The following is a 17,564-nucleotide window of genomic DNA, read 5'->3' as shown; positions in this document are numbered from 1 at the left end:
TTTTATTGAAAGTTACTGAGTAAATGAAAGAATGTGAGGAATGAAGACTTTATGGAAAATCTTTACTAAAGGTTGTTTAAGGGACCAATGTCCCACATTTGCGGAAAGTGGACTTTATCACCCGTTCGTGCGTCAGCAGCCTTACACAACAATGACTGTAACATCCAAGTGTGAATGTGTATGTGTTCTTATCTGCCTCAAATGATTGGCTACACCGAGTTCAGCAGAGGGGTTTTAATTACATTGACAAAACAGATTTGTCCACACTGACATGAGTGATACTTCATTTAAGTGGGTCTAATATAAATGATATATATAATACCATGTGCCTTTAATAATGTAACCCAAGGCCTGTGTGCTGGCAAACTAAAATGTCACACTGTTGGGGGTCAATGTTGTGTCAGTGGTTAATAATGTCTGCTAACATAACAAGTAATGAGAAATTTCAGTCAAAAGAGGGCTGTGAGAAAAGTCCTGGTGGAGATCTATAAATATTTTAGAGCTCTTTTTTTAGTCAACACTTTTGATATATCAAACCTTGGAGGCTATATTAAAAAAAACTTTGTTAATCATAGAAATTTCACAACTTAAATCTTTTTAGCAAAAACTGCAAAACCTGAGCAAGTCTCCAGCAGCTGCTGCCTCCCAAAATAGGCTGATCTACACAGATATTACACACAATGTGTCTTTCATCGGCCTTTGCCATATCCCCAATGTCATAGTGATTATTGGTATACATCAGGTACCATCAGTGCACACCTTGACTGTGATTGCTACAGAGCCTAACGTCCATTTGAGGCTTAAAGTTAGTTTGGTTATACACTGCTCTGCAACAGGTCCATATCTATTAAGCAGTCATGGTCATGCACTGCTATCTGCTGGCTAAGTTGTGTAACAAACAATAACTTCCCCTTCTGTCTTTCTGCCTATTGATGCCAATGCAACTATAGTACTGTTTTAGATGGTACTAATGGCCTGGGAGGTGATTTAGTGCACAGAGCAACATTCCAGACTGATGTAGTTGTTGATTCAATCCTTTGCAGCATCCTGCAAGGGCAAACTCCCCAGCGGCAGCCATTTAAATTCAAGGACAGAGAGGTAGGCTGGAGATTCCACTAGATGTCAGCATTCTCCTTTTAAAAAAAAAATTGCAGCATCACTAGGTCGTTTATTAATCATAGCTCAGGCATTTGAAGCATTGAGTCAACAGAAGTCAATCTACTAAAAACTAAGTTATATAAGTGTCCACCAGGCAAGCGTGACAGGTGAGGTAAAAGTATTGTTTTATTTGAATATGCAAGGTTTTAGATAAATTATGGCGTTAAATCTTCATGTGAAGTTTGTCTGTCTTTTCACTTCTGAAATTCAACTATGTAGAAGCTTATGGGTCATATGATTATGAGTAGGCTATTTTCAAGACCAGTACAGTCTTTTTCATGTCTATCATTTAGAATACGTCACCGCAGTTTACCTGAGGATGTTAACCAGTATGAGCACAATGAGTGAAAACCACTTACACCTTTTTTGTTCAGGAGCAGAGATGTAAGGATCTTTTACTAAATGTAAACATCCCACCCTCTCCATGAAAATAGCTATTATAGGATGGTTTTCTAACATTTAAATTAAACCTCAGTGTGGTTGTGAGAAGATGAGATGGGAAGAAAGATTTAGAGTTTTTGTCAATATTCTTGAGTAAGTGTATACATATGTCTAAATCCAGATTTATTAAGTAGGTTGTACCTTATAGAACATGGACAGGAGTCTCCTTCTACTTAACCTGAATAAAGTGTTTAGTCTAATTTAAAACTTGATTACATAGATCAGTGCAGATCAAAAGTCCCTCCCCTTCTCCCTCTGAATGTGAAACTTGGACCCATGTGATAAGTCCTGCTCAGCAAAGCTGTCCAGGTAACTCAGTAAACCTGCATGTTAATATTGGTTTATGAATTATTGAAACATGAAAGTGGTGATCGTTCAGCTGGAGCAAAAACATGGAGAGATGAATTTAGAAACTCTTTACTCTGGCTGTTTTTCTAACACTGATTTATGATTATATTGCTGACAGCAGAGTTTAAGCACATTGGCTGTTATGTCATGGTAATATACATCCCATTATTACATAATGTTGTCTGTATGTATATGGCCTTTTTTGTGCAGCAGTGAAGACGGTGCGATATTCTCCCCTCCCATGAGAGAAGGCACAGAAACATTCTTAAACAATTCAAGATTAATGTTATGCAAACTGTAGTTAGCACCTTCTGCACATTGACTGTTTCTCAATCACTGATTTATGGTGAAGCCAAAAGTTGTTTATGATACGTTCGTCCTGGTCACTCTGACCTCGGTGGCATCGCACCAAAAATGTGACACAGATAAACAAAGCACCTAACCACGTTTTAAAATACATAAACATTCATTAACTAAACTAAACTTTTGAAGCCTCAAGTTCGCCAGTTGACCATCACCATCGTTTTTTTTAGAACCAAAATTCATGAAAGCTGAAGAGAATTTGATTGAAAAAAATATACATCTTTGCGGGCAAACATCCAATTAATTAATCAACCAGTTATTTTCAAAAGGACGTCCAGGACAATGATCGGTACATTTCGCTGATGGCACTCAAGATGCTTTTGGACCACAAGACCTTTTTCAGAGGTCTCAGAACTATTGGGATCAACCCCTTTGTTTGATTGCATCCGTATCACACCAAATGTGGTCAAAGAACTGTTTATAGGGTCATTTAGTTTCTACCTCAGAGTAGGAGCTTTCCAAATTCATTGGGATTACTATCTATGGCATAACTGTACAATGACTGGTTTGGACAACTTTGGTGAAAGCAAAATGCAGCGACAGAACCTGTAATCATATTTCAAAATAAAGAAACAAACTGAAAAAAAAAGAAGATCTCTCAAAGACAGAGAAATACACTAACAATGTGAAGGAACATTTATTGAGCCTTTATGCAATGGGGGAATTAAATGAATTTGACTTGTCTACTAATTACCACCAAGTTGTTATCTTAATGCAGAGCTCCTATTGGCTAGCTAAATGCAGAAAAAGCAGTTGAGGATTGTTTTTGGTTTATCAGGGCTCCACAGTTCCCATAACCATCAAAAAATTCCTTGAATGGTTTGTTCTGAATGCATTTCATATAGGCCTATGCCTTTTGGACTGGGTACTGATGCTGGTGTTAGAGCCAGTTCAGAGCTGGCTTTGAAGAGCTAATTGACGTTCCACAGCCAGAGAGCCACCACATAGACTCATCCTTTTGTCACTTTAATAGTCTCCTCAGAGCAGCAAGTATGAGTTTGTGGCTTAAACTGTGACTCCACATCCATGTTGAAGTTCAGTTTTGTATTGTTCTCTTTCAAATTTCAGGGACAACAGGCTTAAGGCTCTGAATTTTTTAAACAAGCCAGCTTTTTTGGTTGGTCACTATAATTCCTAAGCGGTTCTTTGCTCTGAACAGAAAAGCGAAGGCGCTGATTTAGCACCGTTTTTTTTAGCCTGAGGCCAGTACTTTGGTGGTCAAAATAAGAACTGGTTCTGATATAGGCACTAGGTCTGAACCAGCACGGGAACAACTTAGGTGGAAAGGGCCTGTTATTGACTTTTGGGAAATATTTTTTATCTTATTATTTCATACAACAGTGTTTGTACCATTCTGTTTTTATCAGACTGACGGTTTGGTCATATATTAAATAAAAGAGGTCTGTTGCATCAATTAACTTGAATTTTGACAAACAAAACATTTTACAGATGGCACCTCTGACCTTTTCTTAAGTTCTATGCCTTCACTAAAGGATCTGAATTCTGAATTTTTACTCCAAATTCAAAGTGTCTTTTTTAAAATAATTATGTCTACTGTTTGATTTTCTTGCTGGGAAATCAATGATCACAACATTCTGTTTTCTAGCTTTTCTTTTACAAATGCATGCTCATAAATAAAAGATGAGTCCGTTTTGAGCAAAAACGAGCCAAAATAAAGCAAATTACTTAAAATAAGTTGAAATTTTAAAATTGTGAAACTGCGTTCAAAGGACTAAACCTTAAATTCAGTACTTTCACCAAAAAGGATGTGAATATTGGGGAATGATCTTGATTTGATAAGATGAATATGTTGACAGAGTAAAGCACTGTCTCTAGCAAGCAGGCCAACCCCCAGTGTTCTTGGTTATTGAGTTATTACATAACACATGCATGCACATGCACACACTGCTCAAGACACGCAGTCTTGTATTTATGACTTCCAAGACATAATGCTGAATCATATTTATTTTGTGATTTACTTTAACCTTATTCATCACCACTACTTACCAAACCAAACACTAATCATATTCTTAAAGCTGGTCCTCCTCACAAATTGAAATGTTAGATTTCATATTGTCCCCACAAGGAGACATATCTCCATAATGTGACTGTGCAAACATATCTAAATCCCCATAATAGTACCTCAACCACACATACACACACACATACACAGAGACCATGTAAACTTTATTAAGGGTCAAATAACAGTGATTTAAAACAAGTCACACTTTGGATTCTGTAGGATAGAAGATCTAAATACATCTCCGGTATATAGGCCAAGCACAAACAGAGCATTCCATGCATGTTAAAGGCTACATTCAGTCATCTATGGAGCACTAGGGGCAGGTGTGACAGCTTATCCCACTTGTAAAAGTAGGCCATGGGAACCTTGCAAAACAGCAAGTGGCAGTTCTGTTTGTTTTTACATGCAGTATGAGTGAGGACAATTATTGATACAGGTGTATTTCATTGTTGAATATATAGATAATGTCGATCACAGCAAAAAAAAAATGTAAAACCCCCACATATTTCACCTACAGTTACAGTTGGAAAGAATATAATCTGCACAGATGTTGATAATCTCAATATTTAGACACTCTGGAGCAGTTTTATTCTTTAGAGACACGTGCAGAGTGTCTCGGTACATCTTTTCAGACTCAGGAATTCATTCATTATTTTATTACAGAGACGATTTTCTCCGACCACTACCGGTTTGATACGGTCGGACCAATAGGAATTTGCGTTGGGAATTCTAAGGCCAAACCTACGTTTCCTATTGGTTAGTGGAGCAAGAGAAGGGCGGGGTTAAGCAAATACCTTACCATAACAAGCTGAACGCGTGCATTAACACGAGTGAAAGAAGAGTTTGGATGACGAGGGGAAACTGCACGGTGAGAAAGTGTTGAAAAAGAAGCGAATGGCCCGACAAACAACAGTTTAAACCGACTGCAGTTACACTACTGGGGTGTCAGGTAAGAACTATATCACTGCGGACAGTTGTCATAACAACTATACTTGTTAAACTTTTTACTGTTGTGAAAACTCCAATTTTGCAGGTTAAGTGTGGTTAAGCCCATACTTTAGCAGTGTTTTAGAGCTCCCTGTAATGACGTTTTGGCCTCTAGAATGCCAGTCCTTTCAGGCGTCTAAAAATGCCTTTGCAGCATTAGGACAGGTCGTGGTACTTTGCAGGTAATGGGAGAACAGACGTACGTTAAAGTGGGAGTTGGCCCTTTCTCTAACCTCAGTCATATGAGTGAAAGTGTGCATCTCTAATGACATTTCGGGTACACGCTAAAACAAACAAACAACAAAGCCAGCCTTCACATGCAACAACTTGTCTTAGAATTCTTAGAAGCGCCACAAAAAGGCTTCACTTGGTTTAAGTTTAAAGAACTGAGACTGCTGAATAAATAACAAATGCACACCTTTTTTATATTTCGTTTAGAAGGGGCCTCTTGTGTCGTATCAATAACCTTAGTTTAGCTATAAAATTTACAATAATAAAGAAATAAATAAATTAGGCCCTATATTTAATTGATTCACACCCACACCACACTGCAATAAGCAGATACCTGACATTAACATTCTGTTGTGTCCATGGGTTCGAGCTGGATATCAAACCTCCGCTTTTTGTGTTTCTCCCTTTTCAATACTGATGAGAACCTAACTGTGCAAGTATTGACAGTTGTCACGTGTTGAGAGCTGGCATCAAATATCTGGTTAGTTTGTTAGCAGGGCCAATGTTGCAGCATTGAGAGTACTTTTCAAGCAAAGCTCTTGAAATAACTTATGTTTGTAATTCTCGAAGTAATGGGTAGTTTTACTAAATTTCATAAAAGCAGAGGCTCCGCGTTGGCACAATAACTGGAATTTTACTGATGACATTTTTATTTTTAATTCATTCATTCATTAAGACACAACTCAGGACTGGTATGGCAGCATTGAAAGAAGTGCCGAGGAGACAATTCTTCTCAGCTGTTCTCTGACTCCGACTAAAAAAGATGAAAGTCCTTGAGATGAAGGGGAATTTTGAGTATCAAGTGTGTTTGTCTTGTTGTAATTAATACCGCTTACTTATGTTAAAGTGTTGATTTGTATCTGTTTGGAACTAGGCCTGCTATTATTTCTGGTTGACAATGGACCTCAAGACTGAGACCAAGAAGATGACCTCTTACCTCCCGGACAATCATTCTGGTGAGACCCAGAAACTGACCCCACCCAGAGGATCAGGTACATTGATGTTCCAGTGATGTCTTATCAGATGAAATATATGTTTTTATCACGTCTTTTGTCCTGACCACCGCAAGAAGCTTTATGTTAAGTGGTTGCGACACAGCAAGGCTCGTGTGACCTTAAAAAACACCAAACTGTCTGTATTTCGGCCTTTAATCCACTGAAAACCCGCACGAAGTATTGGCAACTACAACTTTAGTGGCCAAACATGAATAGACACAATACTTTTTATTATGTTTCCGCATAGTCTTATCAACATGTTTGCGTCTGGAGAGATGCGAATGTGAACCGGATGTGGGAGGCATACAACTGAAAGAGTTTGTTTTGATTTGAATGTAGGTTCAAGTCAAAAGATGTGCCAATGTTTAATTTGGCACTGACCCCAAGTTTTAGGGCAGAGAGGGGGCTAAATGTAGTTCCATACATGTACCCATTCATCATGTTTGCAAAAAACTTGCTGACTCTCTTTTCTTTTGTAACGATGAAGCCAAAAGTTGTTTGTGACATCCTAAATGGTTTTGTTACTTTGACCTCGGTGGCAATGACTACCAACATTGTGAAAGACACGGTTCACTCAGCACCTTTCCATGAGTTGAAAACAGTAACTAGCCATTAAATTATAGTTATAAACTAAACCGATGTCTAAAAAGTTCCAAAGTGTTTTTTTTATCTTGTTGCACTTAAACAAACTGACTGCATTTTTTTTTACTTTAACGCTTTTTACCGTGACTTTTGAGCTTGTGTAAGAGGGACTGAGATGAAGCCGGAAAACTCCATAAAACATTAAATGTCGGAAAAACATTAAAATCTTTTGGGGTATCGTGGATGCTGTGTCCTCTGTGCTTGGGTAGAGAAGGATCAGGTTGCTCGTGAATGCTTCAAATTAGTTTAAAAACCACCATCTGTCAAGGTATGAGATGCATTGGAGCCACAGGTATCTTACTCGTTACTTTTGGTGCTCGGGACGCAGCAACGTAAAAAAAAAAATCATCTGAAATTTAATCTCAAGCAATATGTGGAAATGTTTCACTTCCAGAACGACAGCAGGTGATGTTCTCAGTACCAGACACATGGTGGTTTTAAAAGAAGAGGTTATGCAACCGTGTTAAACATGCCCCAACAAACCCCAGCATCTACAAAGATATGTGAATGGCAGCAAAACTGAATTGATCATAACACTGCTGAGATACAGCGACATTTCTAAAGGTTTTCTTTCTTCCATTTTCATTTTTACGTAAGCTTTTAATGATTTCCAAGTCATTGCTTTGTTTTTACTCACATTTGCCATAACGTCCGGATCACAACTGTTCAATTACGCACAGTGAAATTAGGAAAAACAAAAACTTCGTCATTTTAACACTGCTCGTCTTCCTGGCACCAATGTTAATTCTAAAACAAAATATCCTCATAGGCCCTGAGAGTGAAAATTTAGGATTAGTCGAGTCCTGCCCGCTTCAGCTAAATGTGCAAGCTAAAAAAGGTTTTTACAAAATCGATTACTCATAAATTGTTCCCACGTTTATCTGTTTTGATAACAAAGAAAAGAAACTTGACATATTTGTTATTGCAATGCCTTTTTTTTTTTTCTTTAAATGTGCTGCCATTGATAAAACCTGAAAGAAAAAAGCCAGACTACCACAATCACTAATATTGAATACATTAACAGATAAGTTTTCAAAACTGCCGTGGCAGAGTTATGCTATGACAATGAATTCCTGTGTAGTTTAAGGTGCAACAAGTGAGGTCACACTATGACACATTTAAGGAAATGCACGTGGAAGTCAAACATACTTACAGCAGTGATATGGCAAAAGCATATTGACGATTAGTAACTGACTTTATAACACCATTGGGAAAAAGAAAAAAAAACTTGTGATTATTCCTGCAAAGATTGAATGATTATGTTGAAAACTCATCATTATCTAATGAGCTTATTAGTGAACTATCAGTCGCTTCCCTATCTATCGGGTTTCCTTGGACTCCTGATCATTTGGCATGCGAGGTTGCTTTGTCATTCTCTTTGTGAACCTCCGGCCTCTTAATTCCACACAGTCAGCACTGTTAAAGCCACTCCAGGGTTGGGAGAACCTAAAGGGAGAAAAGCTGCATGGGAAGAGATGTTTGTGTTTGTGAGAAAGCAGAAATGTACCCAAAAACAAACGTCTGCGAAACGCGGTGCACCTCGCTTGGATAACTATCTCTCACCATCTCTCTGTATTTCCTTTCCTTTCTCCAGGCTGCAGCTGGCTGGTGGTGCTTGCAGCTGTATCAGCCTCTTTAAGTGGCCTGATGTTGGGCTATGAAATGGGCCTGACCTCTGGGGTGCTGCTGCAACTGCGGGGCGTTCTCTCCCTCTCCTGCAGGGAACAGGAACTGCTGGTCAGCTCCCACCTGCTTGGAGCTCTCCTCGTCTGCGTGGCCGGAGGCCCCATTCTTGATCGCTATGGCCGCCGCTGCTCTTTGCTCGTGAGCGCCGGCCTGGTGATTGGAGGAACCATGGTGCTCATTGCTGTGACCTCACTTGTTGCACTCACACTAGGTCGTGTAGTTGTCGGCATGGGAACATCTCTGTCGGGGACAGCAGCTTGTCTGTACATAGCGGAAATCTCACCGAGGGAGAGGAGAGGTCTGCTGGTGACACTGTATGAGCTGATGTTAGTTGTGGGGGTAATGCTGGGATTCGGCTGTAGTTACGCCTTTGCCACTTTGCCTTATGGCTGGGCGTATACATTTGGACTTGTAATCCCCCCAGCACTGCTCCAGATAGGCGCTCTCGTCTTTCTCCCACCGAGTCCACGCTTCCTTGCTGCTCAGGGCAAAGTGGAGCAGGCGAGGTTAGTGCTGATCAGAATGAGAGGTGGTGTTAAGGAGCACGTTGCAGTGGAGCTCAGGGACATCCAGGCTGGGCTAAAAGAAGAATCGGAGCATAATTTCTGGGAGCTTTTCAGTGCCAAGGCTAACCTGCGTTTACGGCTGCTAACGGGTGTGGCCTTAGTCTTCCTCCAGCAGGCTACCGGACAGCCCAACATCCTCTCCTACGCCTCCCCTCTCCTCCGCAGTGTGGGCTTCAACAGCGACGCTGCGGCTACCTTGGCCTCTACAGGTTTTGGGGTAGTCAAAGTAGTCGGCACCATCCCTGCGGTATTGCTGGTCGACCGCGTGGGACCCAAGTCCTTTTTGTGTGTGGGTGCTGTTGCGATGGGAATGTCGCTGGCTGCACTCGGTACACTGACAATGCAGAGCCACACTCACCTCACAAGCCTGTGTAAAAGTCAGACTGGACTAAACCACACCGATGCGCCGTGGGACTTAAACCAGACTTCTATAGACTTGGACAGCACTGGCATTTTTTCCACTCACCCCCCCAGCCAGTGGGACACCGAGGATGCACAAAGAACTGAACCAGATGCTGACGGGACTGGGAGATCGGGAGGGGGAGGGAGTCCTAAAGAAGTGTCTTCCTCGCTGAAGTGGGCGTCATTGATCAGCCTGCTGGTGTTTGTGGCAGCCTTCTCCATTAGCCTTGGGCCAAGTAAGTGCTCATCCATTACTTTTGTCATCCTCTACTTGCTTTACACAAGCAAATACTCAAATTGAGAGAATAACTACCCTGTACTGACCCTTCTGGCCTCCCTTTAAGCTATTTATCTTTAGGTCAGATGTTTTTGCAGTTAAACAAATGTCTTGGAATTTTCACAAACTTTTATTCCAACTATTTAATATGAAGGAACTATGTGCAGCAGTTTTTCGGTAATTTCTTTCCAATACATCAGAAAATATGTATTGGGTTCTGACTGCTACTTATATCACGTTGCATAATTAGTACAAAATACAGGAGTCACTATCATTCAGTAATAAGGCTTGAGTAAATGAATAATAGATACGCTCCAACTCCCTCAATGATGCAACGTGAAGCCTGACTCTAAGGTTTCCCCTTTTTGACCCTGTATGTGTCTTTATTGGCTTCCTTCTCCAGTGGTCTATGTGGTGCTCAGTGAGATCTTCCCTATGGGAGTGAGAGGCAAGGCTGTGTCCGTGGTGTCAGCTGTAAACTGGGCCACCAACCTGCTCATCTCCATGACGTTCCTCACCGTCACAGGTTTGTATGTTGCAGGCTTTTTAAATTTTTCCCTAAAAGGAGAAGAAGGAAAAAAAAAGTATGAAGGAACCATATATCTTTAAATTACAGCACCAAAAAAATAACAAATCCCTTTAAAAACCGTTGGGCAGTGTTCAAACTTGTAATGTAATGCACAATTACTTTCTTATGACCCTATTTGGTTTGTTTGAATCATTCCTTCCTATCTCACGTTAGTAGATCTTACCTTCATCCCAGCTGTAGCAGAACATGTGAATTATACAGCTACATTACACATTATCCAGTTATCGTTTTTGACTGAAATTATGTGCAAACAAAGAGCATGTTTTTCTGTTTCTTTTTTCCTAGAAAATATTGGCGTTCACAATGTGATGTTCCTGTACTCTGCCATGAGCTTTGTTCTACTGGTGTTCGTCATCCTCTGCGTCCCCGAGACCAAAGGCCGCACGCTGGAGGAGATATCGAAAGAGCTGGCTAAGAAGTAAGTGGCACCTCGCTCATGTCCTTGCTGACAACAGCTTATCTAGTAAACTGATGCGTGCGACTGATTTCTTTGTCTTTCTCCTTTCATTGCTTTTTCCAGGAAGAACTTTAAACTTTTCAGGCACGCACAGCCTCAAGACAGCCTCATCAGCAAGAGCCCATCCACAGAAAATCCAGCAAACGCCTGACTTTTTTTTTTTTTTTTTTTTTTAAACAGACTGCCACGCTGCTCCGAGCAGCCAACAGATATGGGATTGCATAATACATATTTTATCCCTTTGCTATTCAAGTAGAGCCTCAAAGAAGAAAGGAACCTTTGCCCACCAGATGATGGAGTCGACAAAGCCCCTTAAAGACTGAACAACTTGAGATTTTTTTGATTTTTTTTAACTTTTAAACACATAAGCATAGTGTTACATAAACTTTAAAATCTGACACTAATGACATGAAATGAGAATGTATTTAACACTGTAGTTGTCTGCTGGCTGGCAAACTAATTCCCAAATGTTGTTTTAGCTCCCATAAGTATGGGAATAACGCCAACCTAGATCAAACCGGCCACATTCTTGTAAAAGCGAAGCTCTTTGCCTCCTCATTTACATATTACGGGATCATGTGTTTTGATTCATTGCGTATTGCTGGCTGCTGAATGTTAACAAAAAAAAGAGTCAAAAACTCTTTTTAGGATCAAGTGCGAGTATTGGTGGGATAATTTCACATCTAAAAACATTACAGTACGAAGTCAGTCGTGCTTGTTGCCAAAAATTGTACCCAACGTGTAAATGAGTGGATCATTTGACAGAAAATCATTTTGTAGATCTGTTCAAAAATGTTTTTATTTTTTTTTTTTTTTTTAAATTTGCACTTTGATAACTATACATACGCTTATTTTCATGTTGCAAGGTGTAGAAATGTAATTGCACAGTCATTGGAAATGAAAACTCTCTCAGACATTCTATGGATAACTGGAAACGGCTGCGCTCAGGACACGCTTCCGCTGCCGTCCGCGGGTTGGAAAAGAAAGAACTGCGCGACAGCGGCTGTCTTGTGGGCTTTTTAATCCTTTTATTTTTCTACAAAATACAAAAATTCAAGTGTCACAAATCTGAGGTTGACAAAAAGTGCTCCATCCCACACAGACGACATATCAAAGTTCTTGTCAACACCTTTCATACCGGACGCGTACATTATATACATACGTACAAGGGGCTGCCGCACATGCGATGCACAGCTTAACAGAGAAGGCGGCAGATATGCGACCGATAAAACACTGCTTTCTGTTGAAGACGTCGGGTTTTTTTTAACTTTCACAATATGCTCCAATGCCGAATATTTTTACGCTGCTCTAAAAGCTCACATGAATGTGTTCAAGCAAATTTCAACAAGTGTTACTGCTGCCATACAACTGTATGACTCCAAAGGATGCATGTACTTATGAATGCTGTTTAAGGTTCTGGAACTCGGTTCACTGCAAAAATAGCCACAGCTGGACAGTATTTCAATGGGTTTTTTTTTTTTATTCTAAACAATAAAAAGTTTGTTTTCAATGTTTAACTAACCGATGATTGTATTGAATGGAAGTGAATGAGGTTTTGAAAAATAAAACATACCCAGAACTCTTGGAAATATTTCACATTTAAAATCAATTAGGACATTTATCGTATTTACGCATTTTTTTCTTTTTCCCCCCAAGTCAACGAGAACAAACATAACCAAGTGGATAAAAAATATTTGGAAAGGATAAAAATTTAATAACAGCATTGTGAACAAATGCCACAGCCGGTGAAAAGACAGCTCACTGAAAACGGAAATAAAATCAACAAGTTGGAGACGGATGCACACTCTGAATGAAGGGATCTGCGAGTCTGCATCAGAACTGGGTTTCATATTTCTGTACACGTAACAGTAGTCTGACGGCTTCGATAGCTTGCTGTCTGCTTGAACTGCAACATGGAGTGGATGTGTTTGAACGGTGTTCACCTTTAAAATCAGATCATGGACGGAGATTCTTTCAGAGAAAAGACAAAAGAACAACTTGTATACAAAGTAAGGGAAGGGGCTTCTCTGTCTTAACATATGGACTCTTAGCAATGGGCACCAAAGTTAAGCGTTAAAATATATATATAGATATACATCTATATCTATATATATAGTTAAAAAACATTTTTGGCGTGTTCATGCATAAACACCCAAAAGCAAATTATGAGAAAGAGCAGATGACTTTCCCAAACTCCAAGTAGGGCCATTAAAACTTAGGAGATCCAAGTCTGTTAGTCAGTTAGTTTAGACATTTCTGGCCGTTTCCACATAGTGATAAAAACAAGCAAATCGATCCAAAGAGAAGATGCGTCCCCTTTGGTCTCAAGTTCTCTTTAAACGATATCCTATGTCCTCTTGTGCTTTCTTTTCCTTCACTTGCAGAGGGGCTTCCGACACTCAAACAGAAGAGGGTAGGCCTGCTCCACTGCTGTCGCCACATTCTGCACATTTGGTCCTAAATCAACATATAAAAGGGGCGAGTAAGAGAGATCAGCAGTGAGAATGAGAATATAATCCTGAAAAAAGTAATAATGGTGTGCTAAAACACTGAAACCACATCTGGGTGATAATTAGCATCACAATAGCAAAAACAGAACTTCCATAGTGCGGATATGCTTAGCTTTCCCCCCCCCACACACAAACTTCACTCTAGTAAATATTCTTTAAGGAATTCGGCTGTTTGCAAACTGCTCTCCTGCATATAAAAGTCGGTCAAACGTGTGGGTGTTCGTGTGAGAGCGACATACCTGTAACTGTGAGGCTGCCTGTAGAAAACACTTGTATGGTGGCCTTTAGATTTTTGATCCTATAAGTAGCAGCAGGATGGAGCTCGGGTTCATAACTGAAATACAAACAAAAAAAAAAAATGGTTGAACACACCAGCTTTCCAGTACTGTTTTCAGTAAACATACAATAGAAATACAGTCTATTTCTTCATACAGAACAGTTTCAGAGGCTGAACCACTGACCACACCAACATCTTCAGCCTGCTTTTTCAACAGTATTGCCAAATGCATTCCACCACTAGAGGTCATCCTATGCATAATAAAAACAAAGTGTGACCGTGTCAGGGGGGCTATCGGCTTCCCAAATGACAAATAATCTTGACATTTTTCAATATTTGGTCACAATGCGCGTGTTAAACCTGGTGAATCAAAGTAAATGTGGAAGATAGTCAATCTTCCAAGCAAGAGCACAGAGAGAAACCACAGCCAGTGCAACAGATGACAACTAAATATTGCCCAGTGTTTTTCTGAGGAGGAGAAGCGGGGTCAAAAACATTCATTGTGATCGACACGACTGCATTACCTGGCAATGGGCCGGTTGTTCTTCGTGAAGTCTATAAGGTGGATTGCAAACGGCATGGAGCACACTGCCAGCACATTCACGACTTTGAAAGCAGAGAACCTCACCTGAACAGACGACATACACATCAATGCATCCACAAGTACATTTTGACAAGTGAAAGCTGAATTTGTGCCTATACCAACAACCGTTGTCATGTATTGAGTTGGTTTTGTTAGTCTACTTTTTAAAAAACATTTTGGGTATTAATGTGTGAATTCTCTCTGATATATGAACGAGTTTATGGACTATTGTGAGAATACGATCGTTAGAAACTTGAACTCAATCTGGATCAAATAATATTTGTGTGATGTTTTAGACTATTATACAGCCAACTCTTACATTACAAAGCTATTACCCACTGACCTCTCTAAGCAAGATGATTTGCCCAAACAGACAGCTATACTGTCAGTTCAGGTCGGGTTTAAGTTTGCATTTCCATTCTAGACTTTAAAGTCAACTTGGCAATTGACACCACAAGTTGCTGCATCTCGCTGGTTATGACGGCACTTCAGCTCTAAAAGAACAAAATGGTATCTGAAAGAAAGGTGTTGGAAAGCAGCTACTGTTTGTTATTCTCACCTTGAAACCCAGTTTTTGCAGACAGCGTGCTAACCTGCGAGCACCGATCTTTGCGTCATCCTCACTGAAAAAGAGAAGAAGAGGAATGAGTGCCTACATCACACTGTTAGGAACACAGACAGCAAACTTGAAACCATTTAAAACTCCGCGATCAGTCTGAACACTGTTTTAATATTGGGGCCTGATTTGCCTTTACTATTAATGCCCTTTTCTTTCTTGACTGCAGGTCATCCATTTGTTTCTGAGAGTAACAACTACTACGTAGTTACAATGAAACTCTCACAGCTCTACATGAATGTGGCAGCTCAGCCTGCATCAAAAGTAGGTAACCATAGCAACAGCAATCCACACTATGCCTCTACATACAAGTTAGTGTATTATGTTAACAAGCTAACATCAAATTAGATACATACACCTATTTGGAGACTATGGCGACTGTGATGGACATGAAAATCTCAACATTACAAATAAATTATATTAGAAAAAAAAAAAATTAATAAAAAAAATAATAAATCAGACACAACGCTGACAATTTATCTTTTGAGCAGCACAAGATGGCGACTGTAACATCCAACAGGGTCCTCTGAGCTATGGACATCTTGCTGGGCATTATCCCAAAGATATCCATGATAGGTGAGACACTGAATTACTAGCTGTTGATAGGTACCACATCAACAATAAAGGAGCTGAACAAACTGTTCGGTAGCCACAAAAAATTAATGGTCCACTTCAAATAGTAAACTATTGTTCTGTACATTTTTTTCTTTCAAAATCTAGTCAGATTTTGATTAGTGCAACACTGTGGAAGCATTCTGTGTGATGTCCATCTACCTTGTTGCTCCAGTGCAGATTATTTTCCCTGAGGACCAGATTGAGGCGGTTATCTTGGGTTTACGGAGTTTCATCAGCACTTTCTGAAAACAAGAAAAATGACAAACTTTCAAACTTCCAAAACACTCCATTTAGCTTCCTCTTTCAATTTAACACTCAGGTTTAAACAAGGACGCCTCTATTACTGCCCGCAAACTTCGGTTTCCTTACCCCTACTTCTGGCTTGTAGATAACGTTGATTCCCTCTAAGGCAATGGTGCGCAGATTAAGGTGACATCTGGTCCTGAATGTCGCCACCACATTGGTGACAATGATGTCGAGGGCCTCATCATTGCTGGAATCCATGAGGAAGTGTGCGGTGCAGCAAAGGGACCACAGGGGCGTTTTTCTTACACATTCATTACCAGCACCATCATCATCATCATCATCATCACTTCATGGTGAGGGAGGCAAGACAAGCTGAAGAATTTTGATAAAAGAAAAAAAAAAAGCTCGGGGTTAATAAGCATTTTTAAAAGTTAAACAATCTTACTGTCCTGGAAAAGTTTTCAGACCATTTTTAGACAAAACGAACAGATGTAATATAATGCCCCAAATTATATATGAATGTCTTTTTACAGTTTTAAGGCGGACCGTACGATTACTGTAGATATACCATATGTCACATCAAGCCTCTGCTCTAACCTGAATAAGTTTAACGTGTTACAGGAGGACTTGTGACCCAAGTTTAATCTGGTAATAACCTGACTCTAGCCTTGCAAAGCGAATTAAAATGAGAATGATACCTCAAAGACGAAATCCAAGATCCACTATTTCATCACATAAAAAGGTGCACGAATACTATATAAATCAACGAGATAAAACGTTACAGCATAACAGTTTATGCAGTTTTGAGTCGCAATTGATCAACTCGTTTGGGGAAATGATGCTAGCTAATTTCGCCAGGCTAATAAAACCAGCTGTCAAGTACGATCAAAACGCACACCAATTCAGCATAAATGCATGTACTAAGTTGCTTTTGTAGCTGGAAATAAAAAAAAATAGTAGTAGACGACATTTCACTACTGCCCCGCTAGCTAATGTTGTTTGGAAAGCTAGCCGTTAGCTAGCAACAAAGAGGAGTACACAGGCAGTAATGAATGAAAAGTTGTTAGCATCGGTAGCTAGCAGCCTAGCTTTCTAATGATAAACTGAGGACGAGCTCCACCATTTTCAAGAAGCTTCGAGTACAAACGGAGACATATGGGCATATGAAATGTTTGCTTTAAGTCTTGAGGTACCTTTTTAGCTACCCCGGTGCAGTTATGAATAAGTCAGTCAATTGGAAATAATTGTTGCCAAACCTCTTCCTTTGCAGCTCCACAGCAACATATACCACTTTCCGCTTTGTCCTTTCAAAATAATCCCAGTTGACCTTGCGATGACTTCGAAGGAACACCAACATCCGGTTTACAATTTTCAAAATACAACAAACAAACCTAAAGAAAGTCGTTTCAAGTAACATAACACTAACAGCTTTTATGGCTTACTGCACAACGTGTATCTTTAAAGAAAAAAAAAATTTTAAAAATGGAAAAACAGGCCAGTAATAAAAGATTAAATAATATTTCTCTGCCATTCACAGAAAAAAAGTGATAAT

At 39.8% G+C, this 17,564-nt stretch overlaps 2 protein-coding genes across 5 annotated transcripts; one reads left to right on the top strand and one right to left on the bottom strand.

Moving 5' to 3' along the window:
* The first annotated feature begins 218 nt into the window (after positions 1-218).
* On the top strand, positions 219-12,703 carry slc2a12 (solute carrier family 2 member 12). 3 transcript variants are annotated; one of them, XM_072361952.1, is made up of 6 exons: positions 219-291; positions 6,426-6,543; positions 8,783-10,078; positions 10,523-10,645; positions 10,994-11,126; positions 11,229-12,703. In XM_072361952.1, the coding sequence occupies exons 2-6, from the start codon at positions 6,450-6,452 to the stop codon at positions 11,314-11,316; spliced, it is 1,734 nt and encodes a 577-aa protein (XP_072218053.1). In that variant the 5' UTR covers positions 219-291; positions 6,426-6,449; the 3' UTR covers positions 11,317-12,703. The 3 variants fall into 3 exon arrangements, with proteins under 3 accessions (XP_072218053.1, XP_072218051.1, XP_072218052.1); XM_072361950.1 differs by lacking the exon at positions 219-291 and adding an exon at positions 5,170-5,282; XM_072361951.1 differs by lacking the exon at positions 219-291 and adding an exon at positions 5,836-6,032.
* Positions 12,704-12,817: 114 nt separating this feature from the next.
* On the bottom strand, positions 12,818-17,321 carry tbpl1 (TBP-like 1). 2 transcript variants are annotated; one of them, XM_072361954.1, is made up of 7 exons: positions 17,269-17,321; positions 16,136-16,384; positions 15,926-16,008; positions 15,095-15,158; positions 14,477-14,580; positions 13,915-14,009; positions 12,818-13,622 (listed from the first exon to the last, which is right to left on the bottom strand). In XM_072361954.1, the coding sequence occupies exons 2-7, from the start codon at positions 16,268-16,270 to the stop codon at positions 13,540-13,542; spliced, it is 564 nt and encodes a 187-aa protein (XP_072218055.1). In that variant the 5' UTR covers positions 16,271-16,384; positions 17,269-17,321; the 3' UTR covers positions 12,818-13,539. The 2 variants fall into 2 exon arrangements, with proteins under 2 accessions (XP_072218055.1, XP_072218054.1); XM_072361953.1 differs by having other exon boundaries at positions 17,206-17,295.
* Positions 17,322-17,564: the final 243 nt, after the last annotated feature.

The sequence above is a fragment of the Leuresthes tenuis genome, unplaced genomic scaffold, assembly GCF_036924035.1.
Source record: "Leuresthes tenuis unplaced genomic scaffold, fLeuTen1.0.hap1 SCAF_13, whole genome shotgun sequence".
Taxonomy (NCBI): domain Eukaryota; kingdom Metazoa; phylum Chordata; class Actinopteri; order Atheriniformes; family Atherinopsidae; genus Leuresthes; species Leuresthes tenuis.
The sequence above is the reverse complement of the archived record's forward strand: the minus strand, read 5'-3'. Positions and strand labels throughout refer to the sequence as shown.

Excerpts from the sequence above, each read along its gene's own strand:
- tbpl1 (XM_072361954.1), bottom strand. The coding sequence starts at position 16,270 with ATGGATTCCAGCAATGATGAGGCCCTCGACATCATTGTCACCAATGTG. Across the intron at positions 15,159-15,925 it reads ATCTGCACTGGAGCAACAAG|TGAGGATGACGCAAAGATCG; the intron begins GTAGATGGACAT and ends TCTCTTTTTCAG. Across the intron at positions 14,581-15,094 it reads TGCAAAAACTGGGTTTCAAG|GTGAGGTTCTCTGCTTTCAA; the intron begins GTGAGAATAACA and ends TCGTCTGTTCAG.
- slc2a12 (XM_072361952.1), top strand. The coding sequence starts at position 6,450 with ATGGACCTCAAGACTGAGACCAAGAAGATGACCTCTTACCTCCCGGAC. Across the intron at positions 10,079-10,522 it reads CTCCATTAGCCTTGGGCCAA|TGGTCTATGTGGTGCTCAGT; the intron begins GTAAGTGCTCAT and ends TTCCTTCTCCAG. Across the intron at positions 10,646-10,993 it reads GACGTTCCTCACCGTCACAG|AAAATATTGGCGTTCACAAT; the intron begins GTTTGTATGTTG and ends CTTTTTTCCTAG.